Below are 25,318 nucleotides of genomic sequence, written 5' to 3' on the forward strand. Positions count from 1 at the left end.
ATTGATAAAAATGAGAGAAAAGATCATGTTTAAATACCAAGCTGAAATGCAGGAGCGCATGTGTGGTGAAATTTACACAGGAGATGTTTCTATGGCCCTGTGAGGGGAACTAATGAAGCCTCATAGGTGATTCAAGGTCATGACATTCAAAAGGGTTTACTGGAAAGGCAATGAGAAGGATCGCCTCAGGCACACTCATTGGTAAAGATGGAATAAATATTTCAAAATCTTTTGGGTCATTTTTACCCTTTCACGTGTCCTTGCAGGTTAATGGTGATGGTGTGTCATAGAAATCCACGAAACATTATTCCTAAAAAATCTGTTAAAGATAGATATTATCAGATTAATCATTGTTAGATTCTATAAATTTTGAAAATATCGCTTAAGATTGTGTTAAGACCTTTAGTGTTGATGTGTCGCGGTGCTGCAGCAAAGTATTTTAAGAATATGAAATCTGTTGCCGAAAAGAAGATAATTTTTGTGAAAATAATTTCAGTTGACTTTTTAAAAAATGTGGTGTTTGTAGTTGCTTTTTCTCCACACTATGCAATCTCAAAAGCAGGTTAATAGGTTTGAAGAAAGTAGTGACAGAAATAATAGGCAATAAACTGAAGAGCTTCGCCACGAAAATACGCCTCAGGAACTTGCATTCACCACCAAAGTACATTTAATGGAAGAAGAAAAGATATCGGAACTAGTAAATAAAAATTATTTAATGCCTTAAAAGACATTAATTTATCTTGAAAGTGATTTGATAGGAAGTCTGTTTTCCTCGCTTTAAACATTTATTGTGCATAAATTCATTTTAATGATATTTCTCACATTTATTATTATTGTTATTAGTAGTATAATTGGAGGTGTTCAAACCAACACTTGGTACGAGTCCTATTATTTTTATTAATTTAACCACAATGGAAAACCTATTTTGATGATGTTTTTGTCGATTTTATACTATTGCAAATCTGTGATTTTTTACCTCACACTTGGTACGAGTGTCGAGGTCTATTGTTTTTATTAATTTAACCACAGTGGTAAACGTATTTTGATGATGTTTTTGTTGATTTTATACTATTGCAACTCTGTGATTTTTTCACCTCACACTTGGTACGAGTGTTATAATTTCTTACGAGTTAAATTACGTAACATTACATAATATTGTGATGCCCCCTATATTAAGCTTCCTTTATTGTATTTTTATAAGGGTAAACTATTGCATCATGCTTATGCAACAGGTTATTACATAACATTACGCAACATTACAATGGCACAGAAGGTAACTTGTTGCATCATGTATATGCAAACAGGTTATTACGTAATATTATGATGACTTGTATCTGACGTGGTGTCTTCTGATTAGCTTTTTGTCTCAGATGTTTTTAGGTTACTTAAAAGATTTTTTTGTATTACATTATTTGAATTTATGCAACCTATCTAAATACCACACCAAAATAGTCTGCGACAGTTGCAGAGTCTGATATTTTCTTGACATTTTACAATATATACCAACATGAAAAATAACACTAAAGACCAAACATACTAAGGCATAGTCTTACAAAAACTGAAACTCAATAAAATACTAACCTGTCATGATAAGATGTGACGTGACAGATTAGTCAGTTTTGCGAGATCAGTTGAAGAGTACGGACGTGTTGTTGCAGTGCTCCTCTATACATTTTTTCATGTGCTAAGCACAGGGGGATATTTTTTTACTATATGTATTTATTATTTTTTTTTATACTTAGTACAAATATATATTTTATATATAATAAAAAAATAGCTAATATAAAATAAAACGTCATGAATATTTTTGGGTTTAAAAAGCAACAACATAATCAGCCTGTAGAGAGAATTCCAGTAAACATGGATGTATTTAGAGAAATTTATCATCAATTGAAAGGGTTACTTCTTGTTCACTTGAACAGTATTTGGTCTCATGTTGACGAGGATACTGGAAAGCACTTATTTGTATTTAATAATAACTTATCATCATATAAGTTACCTGTTAGTGGGAAAATTCAAATAAACATTTCACCACCCAATGCGGCAGTTTTGTACATAGGTCGAAATTTGTATAGAATTAAACATAGTACATTACTTCCTGATACGTCTTATGATGTGGAAGCTGGTGAATTTTTGTATGCTGAGATAATTGGAGAGTATGATAAATTAATTCCTCTGTTTATCGAAATAAGAATAATCTATCCTCTTATTAATATATAAAATACCTAAAAACAAAAAAAACATGGATATATTTGGTAATAGAAGGCGACAGGAGATTCCAGATAATTCCAGCGAAATTGCTAGTTTAGATGTACGTCTAAAGAAACTGAAATCAGATTTACTCATATTACAGAATTCGCTAAATCTAAATATTCAAGCAGAGATTACAAATCTTCAAACTCAACTGATTGATCCTATAGTAAAAATTGATGGAGAACTCAAATCTTTGCTTGAGAAATATACTAATTTAGCTTCAATAGATAATCTTCAGAACTTAGAAGAGAATATTGCCAACTTGAAAAAAGAACTTGATAAATTTAGACAAATCCAGAGAACGAATACCGAACAGCTGAAACAGCAATTAAATGACCAGGCAAATAGTATTCGTACCGAACTGCAAACCATCATCCAGAATATCAAAACTCAAGAAGAATATGAGCAGGTAAATGCTAGTATTGCTAAATTGCAAGAACAGTTTCAATCTTTCGAAGTTCCTACATTGCAAAGTATCAAATCTGAATTACAGACAGATGAACTGCATACAGCTATAACAGAAGTTCAATCGAAACTACAGACATTGGAAGATTTTATCAATAATTTACCTTCATCTTCTGAATTAAATGGTATTGCTCGGAGCGTTGCCGGCATCAAATTACAGTTGGAGACTTATGAAGATTTTGGGAAGATACAAGGTACCATAGCTCACATAGAAGATACTGTGGCAACTATGAGAAATGAGCTAACAAGTGTACAGGAAACTCTGGAATCGAAACTGCCTGGCATTACTGATATTCTAGCTATAGTTCAACAGCAAGTTACTAAGCTTGAAAGCTTGAATACTGAATCAGAATTATCACATTTCCATCATCTTATTGACGACATTCAGAGTAAATTAGAGACACTGCAACAGTGTACACCTACGCAGGATGACATAACGCAACTGCAAGAAATTTTGAAAAATGCAGCTGATGCAACAGAACTCGATGCTATAAAATTAACTCTTACCACACTTCAGAAAACTGTAGCTGCTTTGCCTACTTCTCAGGAAATCAGAGCTATGAGGAGAGCAGTACATCGAATTTTAAAATCTGAGGATATCAAAAACATTCAATCAGAAATTGCGCAAATCAGAGAAACTGTTGCTAGTCTCCCCAACAATCAAATAATTAATGAACTACATGCATTATATACAGAAATCAGAAGTCAAGTACACGATCTTGCTACCCAGAGTTCTAAATTGAAACTTGTAGAAAATTTACAGGAGATTATTTCTAATATTACGTTACAAATTACTACTCTTGAAGCAAGTCAAGAAACTGCTTTATCAGGTTTTGCTACTCAACTTCACGATCTCAAAGAGGAATATAAACAACTGTATGTTGATGTAAAAATCAAACCTAGCTACGATGAGTTGATTCATACTATCAACGAACACTTGGAACCGGTATTAAGCAGACTAGATGACGTAGATACTCGTCAATTTTATTCTATGGAAATTGTTAGGTTACAAAGTGTTCCAAATGCTCGAGGGCACTGGACGTACGTCAATGCTGGCAATGTTTACAAATTATGTCCATACACTCAGGTACATGAATTTTTTGTTGATGGTAGTTTACGATTTCTGAAGTTTAGTTTTCTAAAACATGGAAAACATATTGAAGTTCCTCAGTTTACTATAGTGCGAAAAGATGGTATACACAAGGCAGTTCAAATACCTATTGCATACTGGGATGAGTCTACCAATAAATATAAAGTACATGACGACGAACAGTTATCAGTTTTTGATATTGAAATTGGTGACAAGCTAGTATTTGACATAAAGCGGTTATACCCTGAGGACAATCTATTTTATGCAATATTCTCACTTCGAACTCGATGTCAAGACAAGATATAGTTCATGAAGTACACAAACCAGCCCGTCGCAATTACAAGCGATTAAGTGTAGTAACAAAAGGGGTAAATGATTTGTTTCAGGCTGATCTGATTGAGATGCTCCCCCAAGGGGGACTTTAAAAAATTTTGATAAGGTAAATCATGGTTACAAATATATGCTTACAGTTATTGATACTTTTAGCAAATATGCATGGGCTGTTCCCTTAAAATCCAAGACTGGTACTTGTGTTACCGAGGCTTTTAAGTCTATATTTAGTGAGGGAAGAATTCCAAAATATTTACAGACAGACAGAGGGAAAGAATTTTACAATTCTACATTTGCTAAGTTAATGCAACAACATAATATTAAACATTATTCTACATACAGTGATCTGAAAGCTAGTATAGTGGAACGATTCAACAGAACATTAAAATATCGCATGTGGAGACAATTCACTCTACAGGGCAATTATAAGTGGGTGCAAATTTTCCCCGAGCTAGTTCATGATTACAACAATACAGTACACAGTACTATTCACATGAAACCTGCTGAGGTAACCAAATCTGATGAGCAACGATTGATTTCTACTGTTTATTGTCAAAAACATAAATACACTAGCAAGAAGTCAAAGTTTAAAATAGGGGATCAGGTAAGGGTCAGTACATATAAACAGTTATTCGAGAAGGGTTTTACTAAAAATTGGAGTACGGAGTTATTCTCAGTGGTTCAAGTTTTACCAGGGAATAGAAATGCATATATCATAAAAGATAATCATAACAAAATATTGAAAGGGAGATTCTATGAAGAGGAACTTAGTAAAACAAAATATCGAGTTACATATCTAATCGAGAAAATATTGAAGAAAATAATAAATTGTATGTGAAATGGTTAGGTCTGCCAGACAAAAGTTGGATAGAAGCAAACCAGGTGATTCTTTGACACCAACATGGAATGTGGTACAGCGTTTACCAGATGTAGTGGAAACTAATAAAAAAATGGAGAGTTGTTACCTGATAACATAAGATGCCTCTTTGCAAAGTGGAAAAACCACTTTGCTGGTTGATAATTTCTTGCTTGCCCCCAATTGGCTAGATTGGAAAAATAGACACTTGTATGTATTTTCTAAAAGTTTAGAACAACCGAAATACCAACAACTCGTGAAGCTGTACAAGGGACTGGGCATAGCTACATTTGCATCAACAATAAAACCTCTCGACCAATGTTTGAGAAATTCTGTTGTGGTCTTCGATGATGATATTCTGGAAAATCAGAATGAAATTAGAAATTTTTTTACACAGGGTCATCACAAAGAAATAGATTGCTTTTATTTAGCTCATACTTATTCCAAAATTCCCAAACAATTACTACGAGATAATACAAACTTAATCTGTTTGTTTTGTCAAGATCATACTAATTTGAAACATGTATACGATGATTATGTGGGAGGAGACTTAAATTACAACCAATTTTCAAAATTCTGTTCATCTTGTTGGAACAGCGACGATTTTGGATTTGTCACCATCGACATGACTCAGAAACCTAACAATGGTAAGTTTAGAAATAAAATCAACGACTTTTTAAATGTTGAAACGATATAAAATAACCATTAATCAAAAAATAAATATGACAAAACATAAAATAGAAGATAATTCGAAATTACGAGAGTACTTGTCCGAACGTTTCAAAGGTTGGAAATCAGATAATCGAGGTTTTTACGAACAACACAAGCGTCAAGACCAACCTATTATTGACGCAATCGGTGGTCTCGGTAAAGAGATTAAGGGTGTGACAGAACAAAATAAAAACCTCATCAATGAATTGGTACCTCTTACTTCTAAAAATTATGCAGATTTTCCTCAAGTATCCACACTCCTCTGGTACTTAAGGAACCACCTGCTAAAGCAGCTATAGAATAAGCAGAGAAAATCGAGTTGGGGTCCCCTGGAAAGGGATTATTTGAGTACAGGAAAATTCGAAAAAGATGAGGTGTTTGGTTTGTATCCAACTATGGAGGGTAATGAAGGTGTAGTATGGAAAATTGGCAAATCTAAAGTTACATTCGAAGGGGATAACATAAAAATTCATTTGGGTGGGAGAAACAGCTGGTCCAGATATCCTGGTACCGTAGGGCTATGGGAGCTTATTACCAAAAAACAACCAAAAGATTTTACAGAAGATGATTATCAAAGTTACTCTGAAATTTTGACACACTCTGATGCTTTGTAGCAAAATAACGATGCCAGTCAAAAGCGTGTGAAATCGAGCAGCGGGGATAAATACAAAAATCTGATTAAACCTATCTGGAATCAACTAAAACCGGTAGTGGTATAAAACAATACAATACTCTACCTAAGGAATTTGTATGGGTAAACGATGTGAGAAAACTTAAAGATAGGTTGCTGGTTATAGCAGGGGAGGAAAATGCTGGGAACAATAATTTCCATAATGAGAAAATGGGTATTGTAAACATGATTAGTGACAAATTAGCTAATTTTATTGTAAATGATCCTAAAGGTATAGGATACTTAATGAAAATTATCAATACTTTACCTCCTAAATTCTGGAATATATCAGAGGGTCGAGGTTTAGTGAATGATATTATTAATAAACTTCCGTTCGAGTTACACGTACCTGGTTACCAATATTGTGGTCCTGGTACAAAACTTGAGAAACGAATAGAAAGAGGGGACAGGGGTATTAATCCTCTGGATGCAGCTTGTAAAGAACATGATATTGCATACAACACACACAAAGATCTGAATGATCGTCATGTGGCTGATCAAAAACTGGAAGAGGCAGCTTTTGGAAGATTAACAAGCAGAGATGCATCATTGGGTGAAAAAATAACAGCGTTGGGTACAACCATTGCTATGAATACAAAACAAAAATTAGGGTGGGGTTTGTAATATAAATACCCTGAAAAATAATAATAATAATAACAACAACATGAAACCAAAAGGAGGAGTATACCAAATACCATATCCAGGGTTCCCACACACCTGGAAAACCTGGAAATCTCAGGGAATTTGAAAAAAATACAAATCTCAGGGAAAATCTTGTAATTGATTAATGGTTCCCTAAGAAGCAAAACTAAGGGATTATAATATGCTCCTGTCTGTGGATAATCCAAGCTGTTGTAGCATATTTCTCTTTCAGCAAGTAACTCATATCTATTTGTTTGTCTGTTTCTTGTTTTTAAATGTGATTCCAGGGCTGGTGACCAAGTGTATACCCTCATAAATTTTGCACTTTTTAAAATTTAATTAGCCGATTTGGATCTTTTACATGACGTAAAATATATTTCAAGACGTGGAAAATGCATAATAAAGATAACCTGATGTCCAAAGTTAACCAGTGTTCATCTGATTTCCCTTATTAGGGAGTAGTTTTAAGTTTTTTCTTCTTTTTTTACAAAATAGTAAAAAAAAATGGAGTGTCCTGTTTAGGGAAATATTTATTTTCTGCCATCTTTTATGTACAATATTGTTGATTGTGTATTTACTGCATTTAGAACATAATTTTAAATATTTACTTACTAGTGCCATATATGAATTAAGTATTGTTCATAAATACTTGTAGATATTTTAAGTTTTTGATCATGTTCAACTATTGTTATAGTCAGTGCTCGAAAAATCTTCTTCAGAGCTAGGTGCCAGCTCTGAATATCAGGTGCCAGGAAACAACCTACTTGCAATTGTGCATACTATGGTGTTTCAAAAGTCGCGGAACCCAAACTTTGAAAATGTATATCTTGAAAACCGTAAGAGATATTTACACCGGTTTTCCTGCATTATAAAGCCTCATCTATTTGAGATATTTTTCAATGCTAAAAAATTATCAGTTTACGCCACACAGAAAATTAGATAAATAAATAACTGGCGAAAGGCAGTGTTAACATTTTTCCAGAAATGCATTTTTGAAAAATGTGTAAGAAATTATCAAAGGGTCATAATTGGATGTCTGATGCCATGTCAATCTGTCATTTGCGACCAATATTGATCATGTGCAGCATTTGATTGATTTTTTACTGGCGATTTTATGGGTTGAGTGGTAACATTTTTGGGACATATTCTCCGTAAATGGCAACACCAGCAGGTCGAAATTTTGTCAACAGACACACACAACATGTGCTTAAATATTGGTCATACTCCATGACACGGGTTAGTGGTACAACAGCCTCAGGCTGAACCTCGCCCACAGAAATAAAGAATGAAGAATCTTCAAAATTTTGTACATAATAGCAAATGATCACAGTTGCCAGGCAGAAAAGTTTAATCGCCACGGCGACCTGGCAACCGGGATTTTTCGAGCCCTGGTTATAGTCATGACATGACATGTGAATTTTTACATGCCTATCACATGGCAATGCATATGTGGAAAGTGGGTTTTCTGTAAATAAGCAGGTTTTAATAGAAAACTTGAAAGAAGAGTCTGTTGTGGCTATTTGGCAAGTTTATGATGCAGTGAAAGTGGTAGGAGGAGTGCCAAATGTAGAAGTAAGCAAAGATATGATCCAGAGTGTTAAAGGTGCACGTATTAGATACGAAGAAGCATTGCAGAAGATGAGAAAGAAATGTGATCACAAAGAAGACAAAAGGAAAGAAATGAAACGTAAAGCAAGTGAGATCAGTGCTTTACAAGCCAAACAAGAAAAGATGCAAGAAGAAGCAAAGGCTCTTGCAGAACAATTAAAAAAAACTTGAAGCTTCTGAGAAGTAAAGTTTCTTAATTTGCTGTATCAGACATTAAGTACATTTCTTGTTTTATATTTCAGTCTCAGTAACTTATTATTCCTTTTTAAATCGGTACTAATAATTGTCACTTCATTTTTATATGTTTTAAAAATTCCAATAATTTGTTTGTGTTAACTATTATTGTACGCATTACAGATTAATTGATATTGTATCCATTTATAAACATGTATGAAAAAGGGTGAAAATATTTCAATGTTCTATATCAGATATGTTAGAAATTGTTTCAGAGTTGTTTAAAGTTCTAGAAAACTGGTCATCTTTGTTCTTAATTACATGCAAAGAAGTGTAATTTTATTTTATTATTGAACTAGTTTTCTTATTTGCATCAGAAAACAACAGTAATGAGGAAGGTGAGGATGGTATAGCTATGAGAGGAAATGGAGGAGGCCATTGTAAAATTATGGTAGTCATTTAATGTGCATTCAATACTCTGGAAAAAATATGAGGATTCTGGAAAACTCAGGGAAATCTCAGGGAAAATGGATTTGTAGTTTGCGTGGGAACCCTGCATATCATGATCTTAAAAATTTAAAACTTAATTCGATTTTAACTAAAAAACGACAAGAAAAGAAGAGGCAATGCATAGCCAAAGGAAACGGAATGAAATTATTACTCAGTACGCCACAATTAAAACGATTGCAAAATTCAAGAAAGAAAAAACACAGTGAAGGATTCATATTCAGCATTTCAGCTATCCTGGCTGCATTGGGGGTAGTTGGGAGCTTGGCTGAGGGTAGTGCTGCTATTACCAAAACTGTGATTGATTCGAAAAAAAATAAGGCAGAACTAGTGAAGAGCAAAAGCGTCATAATCTTGCCATGGAGAAGAAAATAGGCAAAGGTGTGAAATCTAGAGCACTCAGAAAATTAAAAAAAAGAAGAAGCACTCACGAACCAAGACATTGAATCTTTAATTAAAATATTTAAAATTAAACACTTCAGGGGGGGGTTTTCATTTCTGATTCTCTCCCTAAAGGTAGTCCTCACTCTCGAGAATGTGGCATGGTGAATTTGGACAAGTCCAAAAACGTTGGTACTCACTGGATATGCTATTATAAACAAAATGACAATGCTTTTATTTTCGATTCTTTCGGAGGGGTACCCCCTACAGAATTAATTCGTTACTTGAAACATGTTAAAATTTATTACAACGACGATCGTATTCAAGATTTCGATCAAATTATATGTGGCCATGTTTGCATTACGATGCTCAGAATTTTAAATAAAATACCAAACATCAAATTAAAAGATTTTCAAAAAGCTGTATTATATATTAAATATGGGAATTTTTCATCTCTCCAGCGAGACTTCGGTTTTGAAACTACATCTTCACGATGATATTATCTATCCCAAATCCATAGCTCTAAGAGCTTTCTACAGCATGTATCTGATACCGAATGTAACTACCTACAACAATACTATATTAGTAGGTAATGAAAAAATAATTATTCCTCCTGGACAGTATAACTTATCTACTTTACAATTTGAACTTCCAACCACTGTATTGCTTTCTCAAAATTCTGTAACACACAGAGTAGAGATTGTAACTACCAATGAAACAGTGGACCTATCTACCATGGGAGAACTTTTAGGATTTGAGAACAATAGCAAATTAGAACCAGGTGTTAGGCACATAGGTAAATTTATACCAAAATTCTTAGCTATTGAGACATTGAATATTCACTGTAATATTGCCAAAGGTATGATTATCAAAGCAGAAGAAAATTCGATTGGCAGTCACAAGGAGACAGGTATTATTGCTACATTTAAACCAAATTCAGAATTTATGGAACCTATCTTCTATTCCCCAATTCCACCAGTCTATTTCCCTGTTTCTATTGATAAAGTTAATTACATAGAGATAACAATTACGAATGAGAAAAATGAAATCATCAATTTTGCTGGTGCTAATAGCACTGCGATAATATAAATTAATATTTAAAAAATATAAATAAATACCAAGATGGAAAATATCGAGAGTATAAATTACAGTCCTTCCCTCCAAACAGGAGGACATTTGCAAATTTGAATCAGCCCAATAAAGAGATACAGTATGACTTCACGGTGGGGGACGGATTTATTCATCCACATAGATCAGATCTGTATATAAAATTTGACATTGTAAAACAAAGTAATGGTGAAGAATATCCCATCCCCGGGGCTAATATAAAACTTATAGATAATTTTGTTCCATTCTTATTTTCTCAAATTGAAGTCAGGAAGCATGGTACAGTGATTGACAGGATTGATTGTCCTGGAATTACATCCACTACAGTGGGGACATTGAAACTGTCCAAATCAGAGAGTGCATATTATAAAGTTGGTGGATTCGAAGCTGGAACAAAAATTCAAGCAAAAAGTCACACAGTACTGTTCCCCATGAGATTGCTATTTGGATTTTTCTCTGATTATAAAGAAATTATGTGGAAAGGTGGTTTGAGTATCATATTTCGCAGAGCACCCAATGATCATAATGCTATCATGAGATATAAAACTTTGAATGCAGATGGAACAGCTAATGAGGCTAGTTTACCCGAAGCTGCGAAATGTGTGATCCAGTCTATGGAGTTGCGAATGCCTATAGTTGAATATGAATCGAATTATGCTCTCAAATACAAAGCCAACATTTTGAAAAATCCTCAAATTCCGATACAGTTTTATACATACCAATGCATTCATAGGGCAGTGGAGGGTAAATTGTTTGAATTTGACCTTACTAATCAGTTTCAATCTTTGCAATATGACATGCCAGAGTTTGTAGCTGTGCTGTTTCAAACAGGGAGAGATGACAATCAGGAGAAAGATAGCAGCCAGTTTGATAATTGTAAAGTTAAAAATGTGTATCTGAAAAATGGCAGAAATGAGGTGTTCCCTCATGAAAATTACAATTTAAACATTACAGAACAAGATTATTTAAAATTATATGAAGCTTATAGTGCATTTAAAAGAGTAACTGAAGGTAACATAGACATGTATTATAATCCAGATGAGTTCATAATTCACAGACCAATGTTTTTAATCAATGCATCAAAAAGAAAATTGGTACTTATAAATGATCGAACTAATATTAAATTGATATGTGAATTTCATGAAACTCTACCTGAAAATACAATATGCAGTGCAATTTTAATTGTGGAGAAATCATATATTTATGATGTAAAAAATGAAAGAGTGATAGAAAAATTTTAATAGGAGAGAATAATATATAAAAAATTAGACTACGTGTAGATTTTTTTGTTATTTTCAAAATTTTGGTTTGATGTTAGGTTTATTTTTTTTACATGTGTTGAGTGCAATTATTATTAACTTCTAAACTAAAGTGCCCCCAAGGCAAAGTATGGATTCCACACTCGAGAATACACCTTTTGTCGTCGTGTGGATCCAGGGCTACTTTTTTTATTTTATTTGTTGTAATCTCATGGTTCGAGCTTTGTATTCTATTATCCTCTCGAAGTATCCTCGACTGAAGAAAGGCAATCAATATAATCCTGGAATGTTAGTTTGTTTTCCACGGTATCTTTGCACGTTCCTTTTGCTTTCTTCGTGTCGCTGCTTTCTGTTCTAAATGTATACATCTTCGAACGCAAACCAGCAAACTCAACAATAATATCACCGTTACATTCATCTTTTAATTTGCCGAGAACCTTCTTGTTGTGGGAAGGAATTCCAAATCTGTTAGGTTGAGGGTAGGAAGAAGTGTCGAAATACCCAAGCATGGAAGGATGTTTAAGATCTTCGTAGAGGTTAGGTGTTTGTATGTCATAAATAAAACTATCGGTGTCCATGTACAAAATTGACAGTTTATCGTCATAATATTATAATGAAATTCGAACATGTACAGTTTCGACAAGTCAAGAACTGTTGCACCAACGTAAATAGGTTTTCTGAATTTTATTAATTTTATATCTAGATTAAAAAGTGTTAAATTCTCGTAAATTTTTCGCGATTTGAATCTAGGATTAGATACCAATTTTCTACATTTATTATTATCTGAAACCAATTTTATGTCTATATGCTTTCTGACGTTCTCCATCGTTTTTCCATAAACAGCATTATTCATTAGTTTATAAAAATCTTTATCTAATTCTGAAATGGCAGCTGTTCTGTGTCTCGTGTTGGTCTCAATATAAGATTTTAACCATGGAGAGTGTTTGAACTTGAGAATTCTTCTCACATTTACTACCTGAACACCCTTCCCAATCAAAAACTGGAGATTCTTGTAGTGGACGACATATCTCTCTTTTCTCTCCAGAGTTAACATAAGCTTGCTTTGATTAGAATCAGGTGGACATTTAATTTCGGGAGCCGGAGGTAAATCGGAAAAAATATCATGCAAATTATTTGGAAATTCAATGTCTACCTCAATGAACAGACCAAATTCATGATCGTCGAAATGATTAATATCAATTGAAATGGGATCTATCCACTCGAATCCTCCGTATGGAAGTTTTTGTATCATTGCAAATCCTTAGAGATTGTTTACGTCAGCGTAAAATATGTAATTCGATGGTCAATTTGCATCGTATTGATTATCAGACATGTGAATATTGTTTGCCTTTGCGTGTCTCTGCGAGCATTGCACCATCCCCCCACATATCCCTCTTTCTATAAAAAGTAACATGTCCACATCCGATATCAATTCCAACTTGATCCTGGTCTGGAGCAACATAGCAGACCACGCCAAACCAGGAGGACTGTAGAAGTATGCTGGATCTAATTTATAAATATTTATTGCTGTTTTTCTAAATACCTGAAAAACATCAGCAAGTATTGTTATGTCTAATTTGAGATATGCATCGTGATAATCCCCGAGAGTATTGCATCTCAGTTCCTTCCATATTAATTTTGCATGTTCGTATTCTTCATTCGTAATTCCGGTTTTTTTCAGTTGACTGAAGAATTCTTTTTGAGGTGGGAGAGTGTCATCATCAAATTTAGATTCATCGGTTACATATTCGTAAGGATAAATGCCTTTATGTTTAATCAGTTCTACGTGTATGTTGGGAAAACTAGCTTTTGTAATTTTAAATTGTTCGTCAGTAAGTTTACTTGCTAAAGCATCGAGACTTGCCGATAGGAATCTAAAAGAATCTAGAAACCTCATCTCTATGATTTAATTCGTTCCTGGAATTTTAACTTTCTTACTTATAGAAATATAACGTTCTTCGTTTTGAGCAAGAATATCTATTTTTTGCGTATCGTATCCAAGATTCCTAATTAAAAAATGGAAGTCGTAATTGGATCCATTATGAAAAAATATTGGTACGAATTTAGGCTTCTGGATCTTGAGGTTGCAGGTGTTACACTAATGTAGTTTCCGGTGAAATGATTATGGTGAAATACTTTCCGATTCTCATCCGTGAAATGTTGATCACACACCGGACACGTTTCAATGTTATTGTAAGATTGAAGTTCATCGCTAGATAATGGAAGCATTGATTTCGATTGGCATAAGAGGCTGCCAATTTTCTCAACCTCCTCCACCATCTTTTTAAAAAAGAGTTCAATAACATTCGGTCCGCGATATATATATGGTTCATCTATCCTATCCTGCCAAACAACAACATATCCAAAACTATTTGGATCATGAAACTGGTACGGTGTTGTGGAAGAAAATTCGGGATCCGGATCGCAATAGGACAATGGTTTGAGAAAAGCCTCAAAGTCTACAATAATAATGGTCGGATGTTCCAACAAGGCCTTGTGCATTTTAAATTCTTCGAATTCATTTGCTTTGGGCATTAACATGCGAGCCGGTCTGTTGACTCCACAGTAGACTTTATGTTCAGCAAGTTTTTGTTTGGCAATTTCTTGATTTTGGAAATGTTGGTAATTACGTCGGTCACGATCGTCGAATATGGTTAAACATCGTGGACAAACTTCGATGTGTGCATCAAGCTTGGTTGTTTGGCTTCTGACCAAGCGGGAGAGTGAACGAATTAGCGTGTAATGATGAACATCATCGTCAGCAATGAGAAGCAGGTTGATTTCCACGGCTTCGTCATCAACAATATTAGTTATCCTAACAGGATGCACAAAATGCTTAACTGAAGTATACAAATATACATTTATAGCTAATCGTTTTCCTTCTCCATTTCGTACCCTGTTTTCAAACTTTGTTATATCAGAAATAGCAACAGGATACTGGATACCTAACATAGCATATTCAATCTCGTCTACATATTTTTTATAATGACTAACTTGTTTCGGAAGATTTGAACAATGAATCGGGTGAAGTGCTGCCAAAACACACCACATAAAACACTTATTGTCAGTGTTATGAATATTCAGCACGGCTCTCTTATGTTGAATTTCTACCGGAAATGGAATGTAGCTTGAAGCAGAAAAAGGTGTAAATTTGTTTACATAAGCGATTAATCTGTGAGGACTTCTACATAAAGACCAACCTGATCCCTTAGCCTCGAATTCATCATGTTTCCTAATCAATTCACTAGTAAGATTAGAATAAAAAACGTTCAAATTATCAATGTCTGCCAAATAAAGAACTTGGTTTTTCGTTTTGTGAAAAAAAATATTTCTTGTACCATTGGTTTTCTCATATTTACAGATTAGATCAACATATACTTTTATGGAGTTGTTTTCCAGTTTATTTTTCAAAATATTTATGATAGATGTTTTAATTTCACTCAAGAAACTAGAAATATCACAGCCTGGTTTCGAAGTAAAAATAAAATCCAGGAGTTGGTTGTTGAATGCAGATCTAATCGGCTTTTGGTCATTAGACATCTTAATTTGTTTGGAAGTAGAAGCTTCAGCTTCAGGATGATCAATTTTTCTTTTCAATGTTCCATGTCCGGTTGATGCCTTGCAAATTTTCAGGTGTTTACTTAAATGTGCAATGCTAATTATTTTTTCGCATTGAGGACAAGGCTTAGTAGGTAACAAACGATTTATTGTTGAACCTGTTTCGCTACATCTTGCCCTATGCTTGCTAATATTAGTTTTGGATATTGATTTCCCACAAATAGCACATTTGATGAAATTGGTAGATGACATTTTTTTTTTTTAATATGCTTTAAGTAAATAACAATAAGACACACAATCGACTCAAAATTCAATGAGATAATTACAAAAATTGATAGAATGTAACTTTAAAAAAAAACAATAGTTATATTTATAATAGAATTTTTCAGCTCAGGTATTTATATATAAATTTTCTCGGGAAAATACAAAAAAAGCAAAATGCACAATTGTCAAAATTCAATCTATGTGAAAAAACCACTTAAATCACCTTCAAAATAAAATAAATATTTGTACTAAGTATAAAAAAAAATTAATAATTACGATAAAATTTTTAGCTGCGTTATTTATATAGAATTTTTCCGAAGACAACAAATAACATCCAATCACATCAAAACTAAATCTGATCAAAATTACTATAAAAAAAATCACTTGATACACTTTTTAAACTTAAAATAATAAATAGTATGTAGCTTTTATCAAAAAATGAGGAGCACTGTAACAACAGCTCCGTACTCTTCAACCACTCTCACAATACTAACTGATCTGTAATACGAAAACTCTTTAAGTAGCCTAAGCGCAAAACCTTGTTGAAAAACCGAAGACACCACGTCAGATACAAGTCATCATAATATTACGTAATAACCTGTTTGCATAAACATGATGCAACAAGTTACCTTCTGTGTCATTGTAATGTTGCATAATGTTATGTAATAACCTGTTGCATAAGCATGATGCAATAGTTTACCCTTATAAAAATACAATAAAGGAAGCTTAATATAGGGGGCATCACAATATTATGTAATGTTACGTAATTTAACTCGTAAGAAATTATAACACTCGTACCAAGTGTGAGGTGAAAAAATCACAGAGTTGCAATAGTATAAAATCAACAAAAACATCATCAAAATATGTTTACCACTGTGGTTAAATTAATAAAAACAATAGACCTCGACACTCGTACCAAATGTGAGGTAAAAAATCACAGATTTGCAATAGTATAAAATCAACAAAAACATCATCAAAATAGGTTTTTCCATTGTGGTTAAATTAATAAAAATAATAGGCCTCGTACCAAGTGTTGGTTTGAACACCTCCAATTATACTACTGTTATTATTATTTTATTACTATCATTATAATCCTTTTCATTATTTTTGTTATTATTTAATCTATTTCTGGAAATAGATTTCGGTCTTCGAAGTGTATTGTTTAGTTTTACTGTGGTTTCAAGTGTGTATTGAAATATGTCAAAATTATACTTTTTGTATAAAAATCAAAATAATCAATCTCACGTGAATTCTGTGGACCCAATGTGTGAATTATTCCTTAAAATTGCTAATCTTACACATTTGTATTGATTTAGGAGTCAAATAGCGAGCTCATGATTTTTGCCATTTTTTTTCGCATTCCGGATAACTGTGCAGTGTTTGGAAACTACTTTTTAAAATTAACTGAGTTACAGTTACAATTATAATAACCCATGACACAACAGCTGATGAGGGCCAGGGTCTACCTACTGACGGTTGACCTCACTCCTACCTGCCAGTTACGGGGTGACGTGTGGTCAGCACAACGAACCCCCAGTCATTGTTTTAGGTTTCCATGACAGGGTTACACTACTCATTCGTAGCTTCCTAATTTCCTCATGATGGTGAGTGGCCAATGACTCCATACACAGTCTGAAATCTCAGGAGAAAAGTTGTTACACTTTCTCCCAGAAGACTCAAACCTGCGTGCATCCCATAGCCAGAGACCGCACAGCCATGGTGCGGGATTTACAGTTACAATTACTTTACTGCAAAATAACTCACGTACAGTTACTCATTTTGAAAAGTAACTGGTTTAAAGTTATGGTTACTTTAAAAGTAACTGTGAGTCACAGTTACTTTTTCCTAAAGACCATTTAACTTGTACCGTGCGTCCATTTCGATCTGCAGCCGAGAGATCGGGAGAAGCGTGGCGGGCGGCGCTGGCGGAGATGCCGACATTTGCGGCCTGTAATGCTCGCTTATTTTTACGGACATATCCAGACATTTATATAAATATTGCAAAACGAGCACTAACCTGGGTTATAATTCATCATCTGTAATTCATACAAGTTCTGCAATTATATACACAAAAAAATACGCTTTAGAAGTGACGATAAGAGTCACAGATAATAAAACATTTTAATCATAGTTTTGACCAGCAACGTCCTGCTTAAGTTTATATCCTTGAAAGAGTTTTGTGTCGATGGGGATCGTTTGGAGGTTTCGAATGTGCAACACTGTATCAAGATTACGCTGCCGACGAAACCATTAAAAGTCAATGGTTTTCGTGAGCTTCCTCGATGAACTCGATGAAATTGGGGCAGCGTTAGAAAGTTATCCAAACAAACCTCTACGCCGTGTTTCACAGGAGATGGGAGTGTCAAAATCATCAGCACATACAGCCACTAAGCTACTAAAATTAAAACCATACTCTTATAACACAGGTTAGTGCTCGTTTTGCAATATTTATATAAATGTCTGCATATGTCCATAAAAATAAGCGGGCATTTCAGGCCGCAAATGTCGGCATCTCCGCCAGCGCCGCCCGCCACGCTTCTCCCGATCTCTCGGCTGCAGATCGAAATGGACACACGGTATATCAAGTTTCACGCCTGAACTGCAAATGGGTTGTTCGCTTTTCTTCATTTATAGCATACAGTAAAAACTAATGTTAAGTTAATATTAATATTTATGTGTAAGAAAATTCCAACTAAATACCTATAATTAAACAAAAAAAATCATGCAAAACATTTTTAGCTCTCAACTAATTTTTATGCATGAAAATATACATTTTATTAGCAAGAATGACTGTTCCAAGAGCGCACAGCTAATATTTATCTCAAGACTATTCAAAGGTACATAAGGACAATTTTTAAGCTGACAGTGCTCAGTATTTAGCTGAAAGTATGTATGGAGACTGCCTGTGATATAACTTTTCGTTTACTCAACACCTGCTTACTAGGAAACAACTAAAAGCAATTTCACAAAGCGAACATAAAAATGTCAGTATTGCCAGCAATAAACTGTATGCTGTTCTTCAAAGGCAGCAAGGCTAGATAATACAAAAGTGTAGTGACAGTGCTGTCGCAAGTTCACTCCCAATTAACTTCTGATCATAAAGTGAACTTAAAACACAACAAACTATTGACGAAAATTATATGTTTATGATTTGTGAAAAATTACAGTTCAATCAAAGTCAGTATTATCTCAGACATTTTACGTATAGTTGAAATCATGTATTTCAATATAAAAACCCAGTGGCACATGTATGGCAACTCTGGTTGCACATTTGTCAAATTTGGAATCAAAACAGGTTTTACGAATTTTACAGGAGTGCACAGCTAGGTGTCAGGATACATTGATAAAAAAAGATGCAGTAGGATTAATGAATGGATACAAGTCACTGTGTCATGTAGAGTTCTTGCAAACTGGCAAAATGGAGATCGTTATCCCCTTCCTCTCCCCCACAGTTGAGCCTGCCTGGGATTGCTGGCTGTCATGTCTAAACACATGAAACTATCTGCTTTATTCTGTGTAACCATTCTTTCATATGTAGCATTGGATTTAATATATGGTAATTTTGGGTGAAGAAAATTTCCTTGAATTTGAAATATAATGAGTAACAGTTGATTCAATTGCAGTTGCCTTTACTTGAAAAAATAAGTATTACTTGTTATTCCATTACAAATAACTCATTACATCCAAATCAGGGTTGTTGATTTTATTATTAATTTTTTTTTTATCAAAACTACTTTTTTTATTATATTTATCATATTTTCAGTACATATGTTTACATAAAATTTAAAACTTGTTATGTACTATGTAATTTATATGATATTTAAATAAATTCAAACACTTTTCGAGAAATCTGTCCTACACTGCCATATTTTAAAACAAAGTTCAATGAACGGACATCAGCACAAGGTAACAAATTCAGAAAAAAATGTTTAATATATGAAATCTGATTCTAACTGTTCAGTTATAGGTAAATGTTTCTGTATTGCTGTTCTAAATTAAACTTGATTGCACGAAATCGACATATTTTCACATAAACATGTCATCAAACAAATAGAGATATTTTGGCTGTGGCCCATTTAGAATGCAATAGTTTCATCTCTGCTACAGTCTGATGCCTGCATACAACCAATGTTGATATATTGATAGTCTTTTTGGGCCCATGTTCACAATTTGGAAGCAGCCACGAGAATGCGAACTCCAACAACCAATGAAATCCGGCGACAATTTCCTCAATCAACTAAAATCAACATCCGAGTATGATATAAACCACTTGCAGTCTAACCTAAAACTACTTGCAGTCTAACCTAGTCACTTGTGGGAGCTGCTTAGCAATAGAAGTGGTCTTCGGTTCCTACTTTTGTTGTTAACAGACAAAAAAATTGATTAATAGTGAAATCAAAGTAGTTGATTCATTTCCCAAAATATGAATTATTTATTTTACTTTGCTACAAAATAACAAATGTACAGTGAAATTCTTCCATCTCCATCTTGATTCCAGAATGCAGTAGAACACCAGCACACTCAAATCAAAGCAAGTGTTGCATGAAGTTGTTCTATCTAAAAATTTCAGTTTTTAGTTACAACATAAGTACCTAATGAAACAACTTCATTTTAGAGAGGCTTCAATATATCAGCCGTCCCGTTCCATGTTCGATACCCGGTGGAGGCACATAGTGGTTCAGATCCCACTTTAAACTGTAGGTCCAGTCCCAATTAGCCTTACTGTGGATAAAGCGGACTTAAAACGCTGACTCAATCAATATGTAAGCCTTTGCAATGATATAAACTTTCAGTGCAATGTTGACAAAGACTAAATGAATATATCATGTCTCTTCTGAAAAAATAGAAAATTGGACATAGAACATTTACATTCTCAGTGGACGATATTTAGAAATTTGACAGTTTGAAGCAAATGCTCTTTTACAAGTTCCGAACTGCAAAATAATTAGTAGAGTACAAGTATCTGTATTTAATTTAGGTTCTACAATCCCTTATTCTTAAAATAAGGAATTAAAAAAAAAAGTACTGAATATACTTTCAATTTTATCTCTTTCGGCCCTAACGGTTACATATGTGTACGTCATTGAAATCATTTTTTTGCTACCGCCCTCTTACAACTATGATGCTGGCGGTTGATTGATAAATTCTGAAGCAGTGTTTAGAACTTGTTTTGGAACCTGGCAGGTGCCGCCGCCTTATCTTTGAAGTTAGATAATATATATTGTGAGAGGTTGCAGACATGGCAGGTGCTACTCCTGGTAAGTCCTCATTTATTATTATGAAAATAATTTATTTATGCAATATAATGTGTGTATATTCTAATTTCTATGTTTGATAATATTCATAAGTTTAGAATCTTTACATAGTTTTCGGTTTCATTATTTCTGTTATGTGTACTCACACAGTATTTGTTGACGTACACAATTGTGCACATCAGGTCTTTAGAGATGTCCTGTATGCTTGTAAATAGAGTAAAGAATAACTTGATTTGCTCTTGTTTCTTATATTGCTGGATGCTAGTAAAACCTAGTAAACCCTAATTTAATTGGATTTTGTGTTTGACATTTTCGATTTAAAGGAATATGGCCACATATACACAATATCAACCCACAAGAAGGGATATATTATGAGATATTATTTTGAAAATTGGTATTGTTCACATGTTGGACATAAAAATTACTATTGCATTATCCTATTCTTACTGCGTGGGAGTCTCTATTATTACTCCTCTGCATATTGTCTAAAAATGGAAAGATAAAATATAAGAAGATAAAAGTGCATGGAGAATATTCATTTTATATTTCTCTACTCGTAAGATAAAGGTAAAGTTCACCGTGCATGCAGACACATGTAGAGGATGTGGAGGTAGGGCCCAACACATTCTCGATCTCTGCCATTTTGAAGGTGATGTGATCAGTACCATGCTCCGGCTGCCTTTATTCCCCAGAGTTGCCCCCAGGCACCCATTCATTTGAGACTGGGTAAACCCCAAAGCCAGAAAAATTCCAACCTTAGATCAACCACCGCAGGAATCGAACCCGGGTCTCCCATGTGGTAGACACCCTACTGACTAGACCACCATATTTTTCAACTGGAGATAAAATAAGTTATAAATAGAATACATTACATATATTATTTGGATACTAATGTGGGTTAAATTGTACTTACAAAGTAAATGTATTTTTATTCCAATTTGTTATGTAAGAATCAAGAGGACACCCTGCAGTAAACTTTAACCCTAATTTATATCTGATACTGTGTAAGGAACAAAATAAGTAAATTATATATATTTTCTTATATTTCAGGCCCTTCACATGACAAATAACATCGTGCCTCCCCGATGGCGAAGTGGAAGCGTCATTAGAGGGGTCCCGGGTTTGATACCCGGTGGAGGCACAAAGTGGTTCGGAACCCACTTTAAACTGTAGGTCCAGTCCTGATTAGCCTTACTGTGCATAAAGTGGACTTAAAACACCAACTCAATCAATCAATCAAAAGAAAAATTGTGTTAAACCAAAAACTTTTCTGAAACAGAAGGAAATCGAATGCATCTTGAACTGCTTGGAAAATGGCAATTTATCAGACATTGATGAAGATGAAGCTATATTGAAGCTATATTGAAAGACAGTGAATTGGGTAATTACGATGAAGTCGATCTGGATGGGCCACATAGTGATGGAGATTATTCGCAAAAATATAAACTATATTGCATGGCTTATAATACGTAAAAAAACCAAATCAGAATACTACTTCAAAGAATTACCATTGAAACCTGTTGTACACAAAAGTGAATGTCTTGTATTTCATGAAATATAATACTTTGAACAAAAATTTCATAATTTTGTGTTTCCTTACCCCAAAAAACAAGTTTTTAATTATGGTGATTTTTTTTATGAAACAAAAAAATCAGGGCTGAAAGGGTTAAGTTAACTAGGTTAATTAAACTATTGAAGTAATGAAACACATTTGACAACTTGTTAAACCTGTACTCCCTTAAAAGGTTAAATATACTAATTGAAAGGCTTTGGTGTAAAACATGGTTAGTGACATTTTGGTCATTTTGGAGTTCATTAAGAAAATAGGTTATTAGAAGCTATACTGTAGATAAATTGTGTTTGTGTTGTGTTTACCAATTTCAGAAGGCTTCACCGAGTCTAATGCAAATTGTATAACATGGCAATTTCACTCAAAAATTGAGGAATGACACATTTTACTTTGTAACTCAAAAATGTCCAAAATGTCACTTACCATGTTTTACACCAGAACCCTTCAATTATATTCTGACATTGAGCTCAATTCCAAAATATTAACTGATGTGTTGACTAACAGCCTAACAATGATGGACTTCTGAACAGCCAATATGATGGATCTAAATAAGGCCATCTGATGAACACTGGATGGTATTTATTACTGTCTTCATTCATTTCCTTTCACAGGAAGTCAAAGTTTATTTATTGTTTTGTGTGTGAATACAAATTTTGCCACCTTTTTTGTCCCCAAATGGTTAAGCAATTTTTGAGTGAATCATGCCAAAATATGAGAAAACTCTACACCAGCTGAAGATGCTGCTGTTGTGAACATTTGGATGACAAATCCAACAGTCTTTTCTAAAAGCCCAGTTTGTTATTTAAACCACACAAGTTGTAAAACTTTGCAAGCAGTCTCAGAAAACCTATATCGAGAAAAGGGATTAGTTTGTACTCTGTACTTTACTTTTTAAAAGCCTGCTGTGCAGTGCCACTGATGGGCAAGCATTCAAAGAAGAAAATACACCCACATGACATAAATACGGCACCAACAGCGAGCATGTTAATTCTTATCATTTGTTACAAACTTATTGATTTATTAGACCAAAAATCAATTGTGCACATCATTACTTCCATACATTGAGTTTCAGCTTCCCCTTAAAATAGTTTATTTTATTACTATGTTGTCCTATGGGATATGAAACTAGGCCCTAGGTGTATGGTTTTGTATTTAGTACACCCACTGAATCAATGCTTTCTAACTGTTGATAGACAGATTAATGTAAAATTTAAATAATGCATGCAAAATGCAATAATTTTTGAAAGAACATAATACATACGTATTTTACTTTTATCAACAATATTTCCAATCTCTGGCTGGGTTGACGTAGAAATCAAGCCTCTGCATTATCATCTGATCTACCATTCCTTTCTTTTTAACTGTGTTCCAATCCTGCCCTCTCTTTTGTACATTTTCCACTACCTGTTCTTCCACTGACATCTTGTCTTTTCTTTGGCCTCTGTCCCATTCCTTGTGCAGTGTATGCTTTCTCTCAGTTTTTCTGACTCCATCTTCAACATATGTTCCAACCATCTCATCACAAGCTCCCATTGCCTGTATGTACTGCAGGTACAGTGCTATATAAATCTTCAACTTGTAACTTAAATTCCATTTAATATTTGTTGTTAATGTTTTAGGCTGCAAAATTTAGAGAGAGATGAAGAAATGATTAATGTCAGTGATTCACCAAGCCAGTCGGGACAGGAGGTGACACTTCATATCCCAGAAAATAGCAACGTCCCAGTGGTTGAAGCTGTTCAAGCATCATCATCGTCATCATCTGTTTTGACCCCTGGGAAAGGAAAAAAGAAGAGGAAGAAAGCATCATTCCATGAAAAAGCAGATTGAAGATAAATGGACCTGAAGTGTACAAAGTGTTGAAATGGGAATTATATGTAACACGATTTTGTCTCATAGACAATCATGTTTAGACACAATTTATGAGGCTGTGTATTTTTTATTTGTTAAATATAACTGTGTGTGTCCATGAATATCAATCTCAGTAATGATTTAGCCAGATTTTAAGCTTCCAATCTAAATTTCCACCACCATAATAAAATGTAGGTATGGGACAGATTCATTGGTATTGGAGACATATTGCAGGGTGACCGGGCATCTTGATTTTTGCAGGACCAGCCCCCCCTTTTTTTTTTGTCATGTTGTGTGGTCATCAGTGCCCACTGGGCCCTGGAGTTTGAGTAGGTGCTTCGTCTGTACTCAGGTACAAGACTTTTAATTTTGCATGAAATGGAATTAGTGCTCCCCAAAATGAGTAGGCACTTGTTTTTATTCATATGCAGCATTGACAAGTTGTCAAGATAAAAAAGGACAAAATTGCAACCACAAGTTGAAATGAAAAAATTGCAACTTTTGTTAATCCAAATCCCACTGAATTTATACATATTTATAAAAATGCCTGAGGCAAATTTTTCAGTTTAGCTTTTATTTTTATTGAGGAAGAAAAGAAAGCTGCACTGAAAATAAAACAGAATTCTCTCAATTCATTTAATTTGTTAGTGTCCTTTGTAGAACAATCTTATCTGACAGATTGAAAATTAATGCAAGATAAGATATCTTGAAGATGATTATGTAAATTGGAGTTTGAAATTGTTATACAATTGCCCCCAAGTGGCACA

At 34.0% G+C, this 25,318-nt stretch overlaps 1 protein-coding gene across 2 annotated transcripts in view; it reads left to right on the forward strand.

Annotated features, from left to right (window-relative positions):
- LOC145990703 (STAGA complex 65 subunit gamma-like) overlaps nucleotides 1–24,771 on the forward strand; it is a 77,094-nt gene extending 52,323 nt beyond the window's left edge. Inside the window, exon 9 of one of the 2 annotated variants that reach the window (XM_083126269.1) lies at nucleotides 24,320–24,771. In XM_083126269.1, coding sequence (XP_082982395.1) covers nucleotides 24,320–24,530 — 211 coding nt within the window. In that variant the 3' untranslated portion in view covers nucleotides 24,531–24,771. The remainder of the gene's footprint in view (nucleotides 1–24,319) is intronic. The other variant, XM_083126270.1, reaches the window with a different exon arrangement.
- Nucleotides 24,772–25,318: the final 547 nt, after the last annotated feature.

Source organism: Lepisma saccharinum, chromosome 1 (assembly GCF_977018435.1).
Source record: "Lepisma saccharinum chromosome 1, izLepSacc3.1, whole genome shotgun sequence".
In the NCBI taxonomy this organism is placed as follows: Eukaryota; Metazoa; Arthropoda; class Insecta; order Zygentoma; family Lepismatidae; genus Lepisma; species Lepisma saccharinum.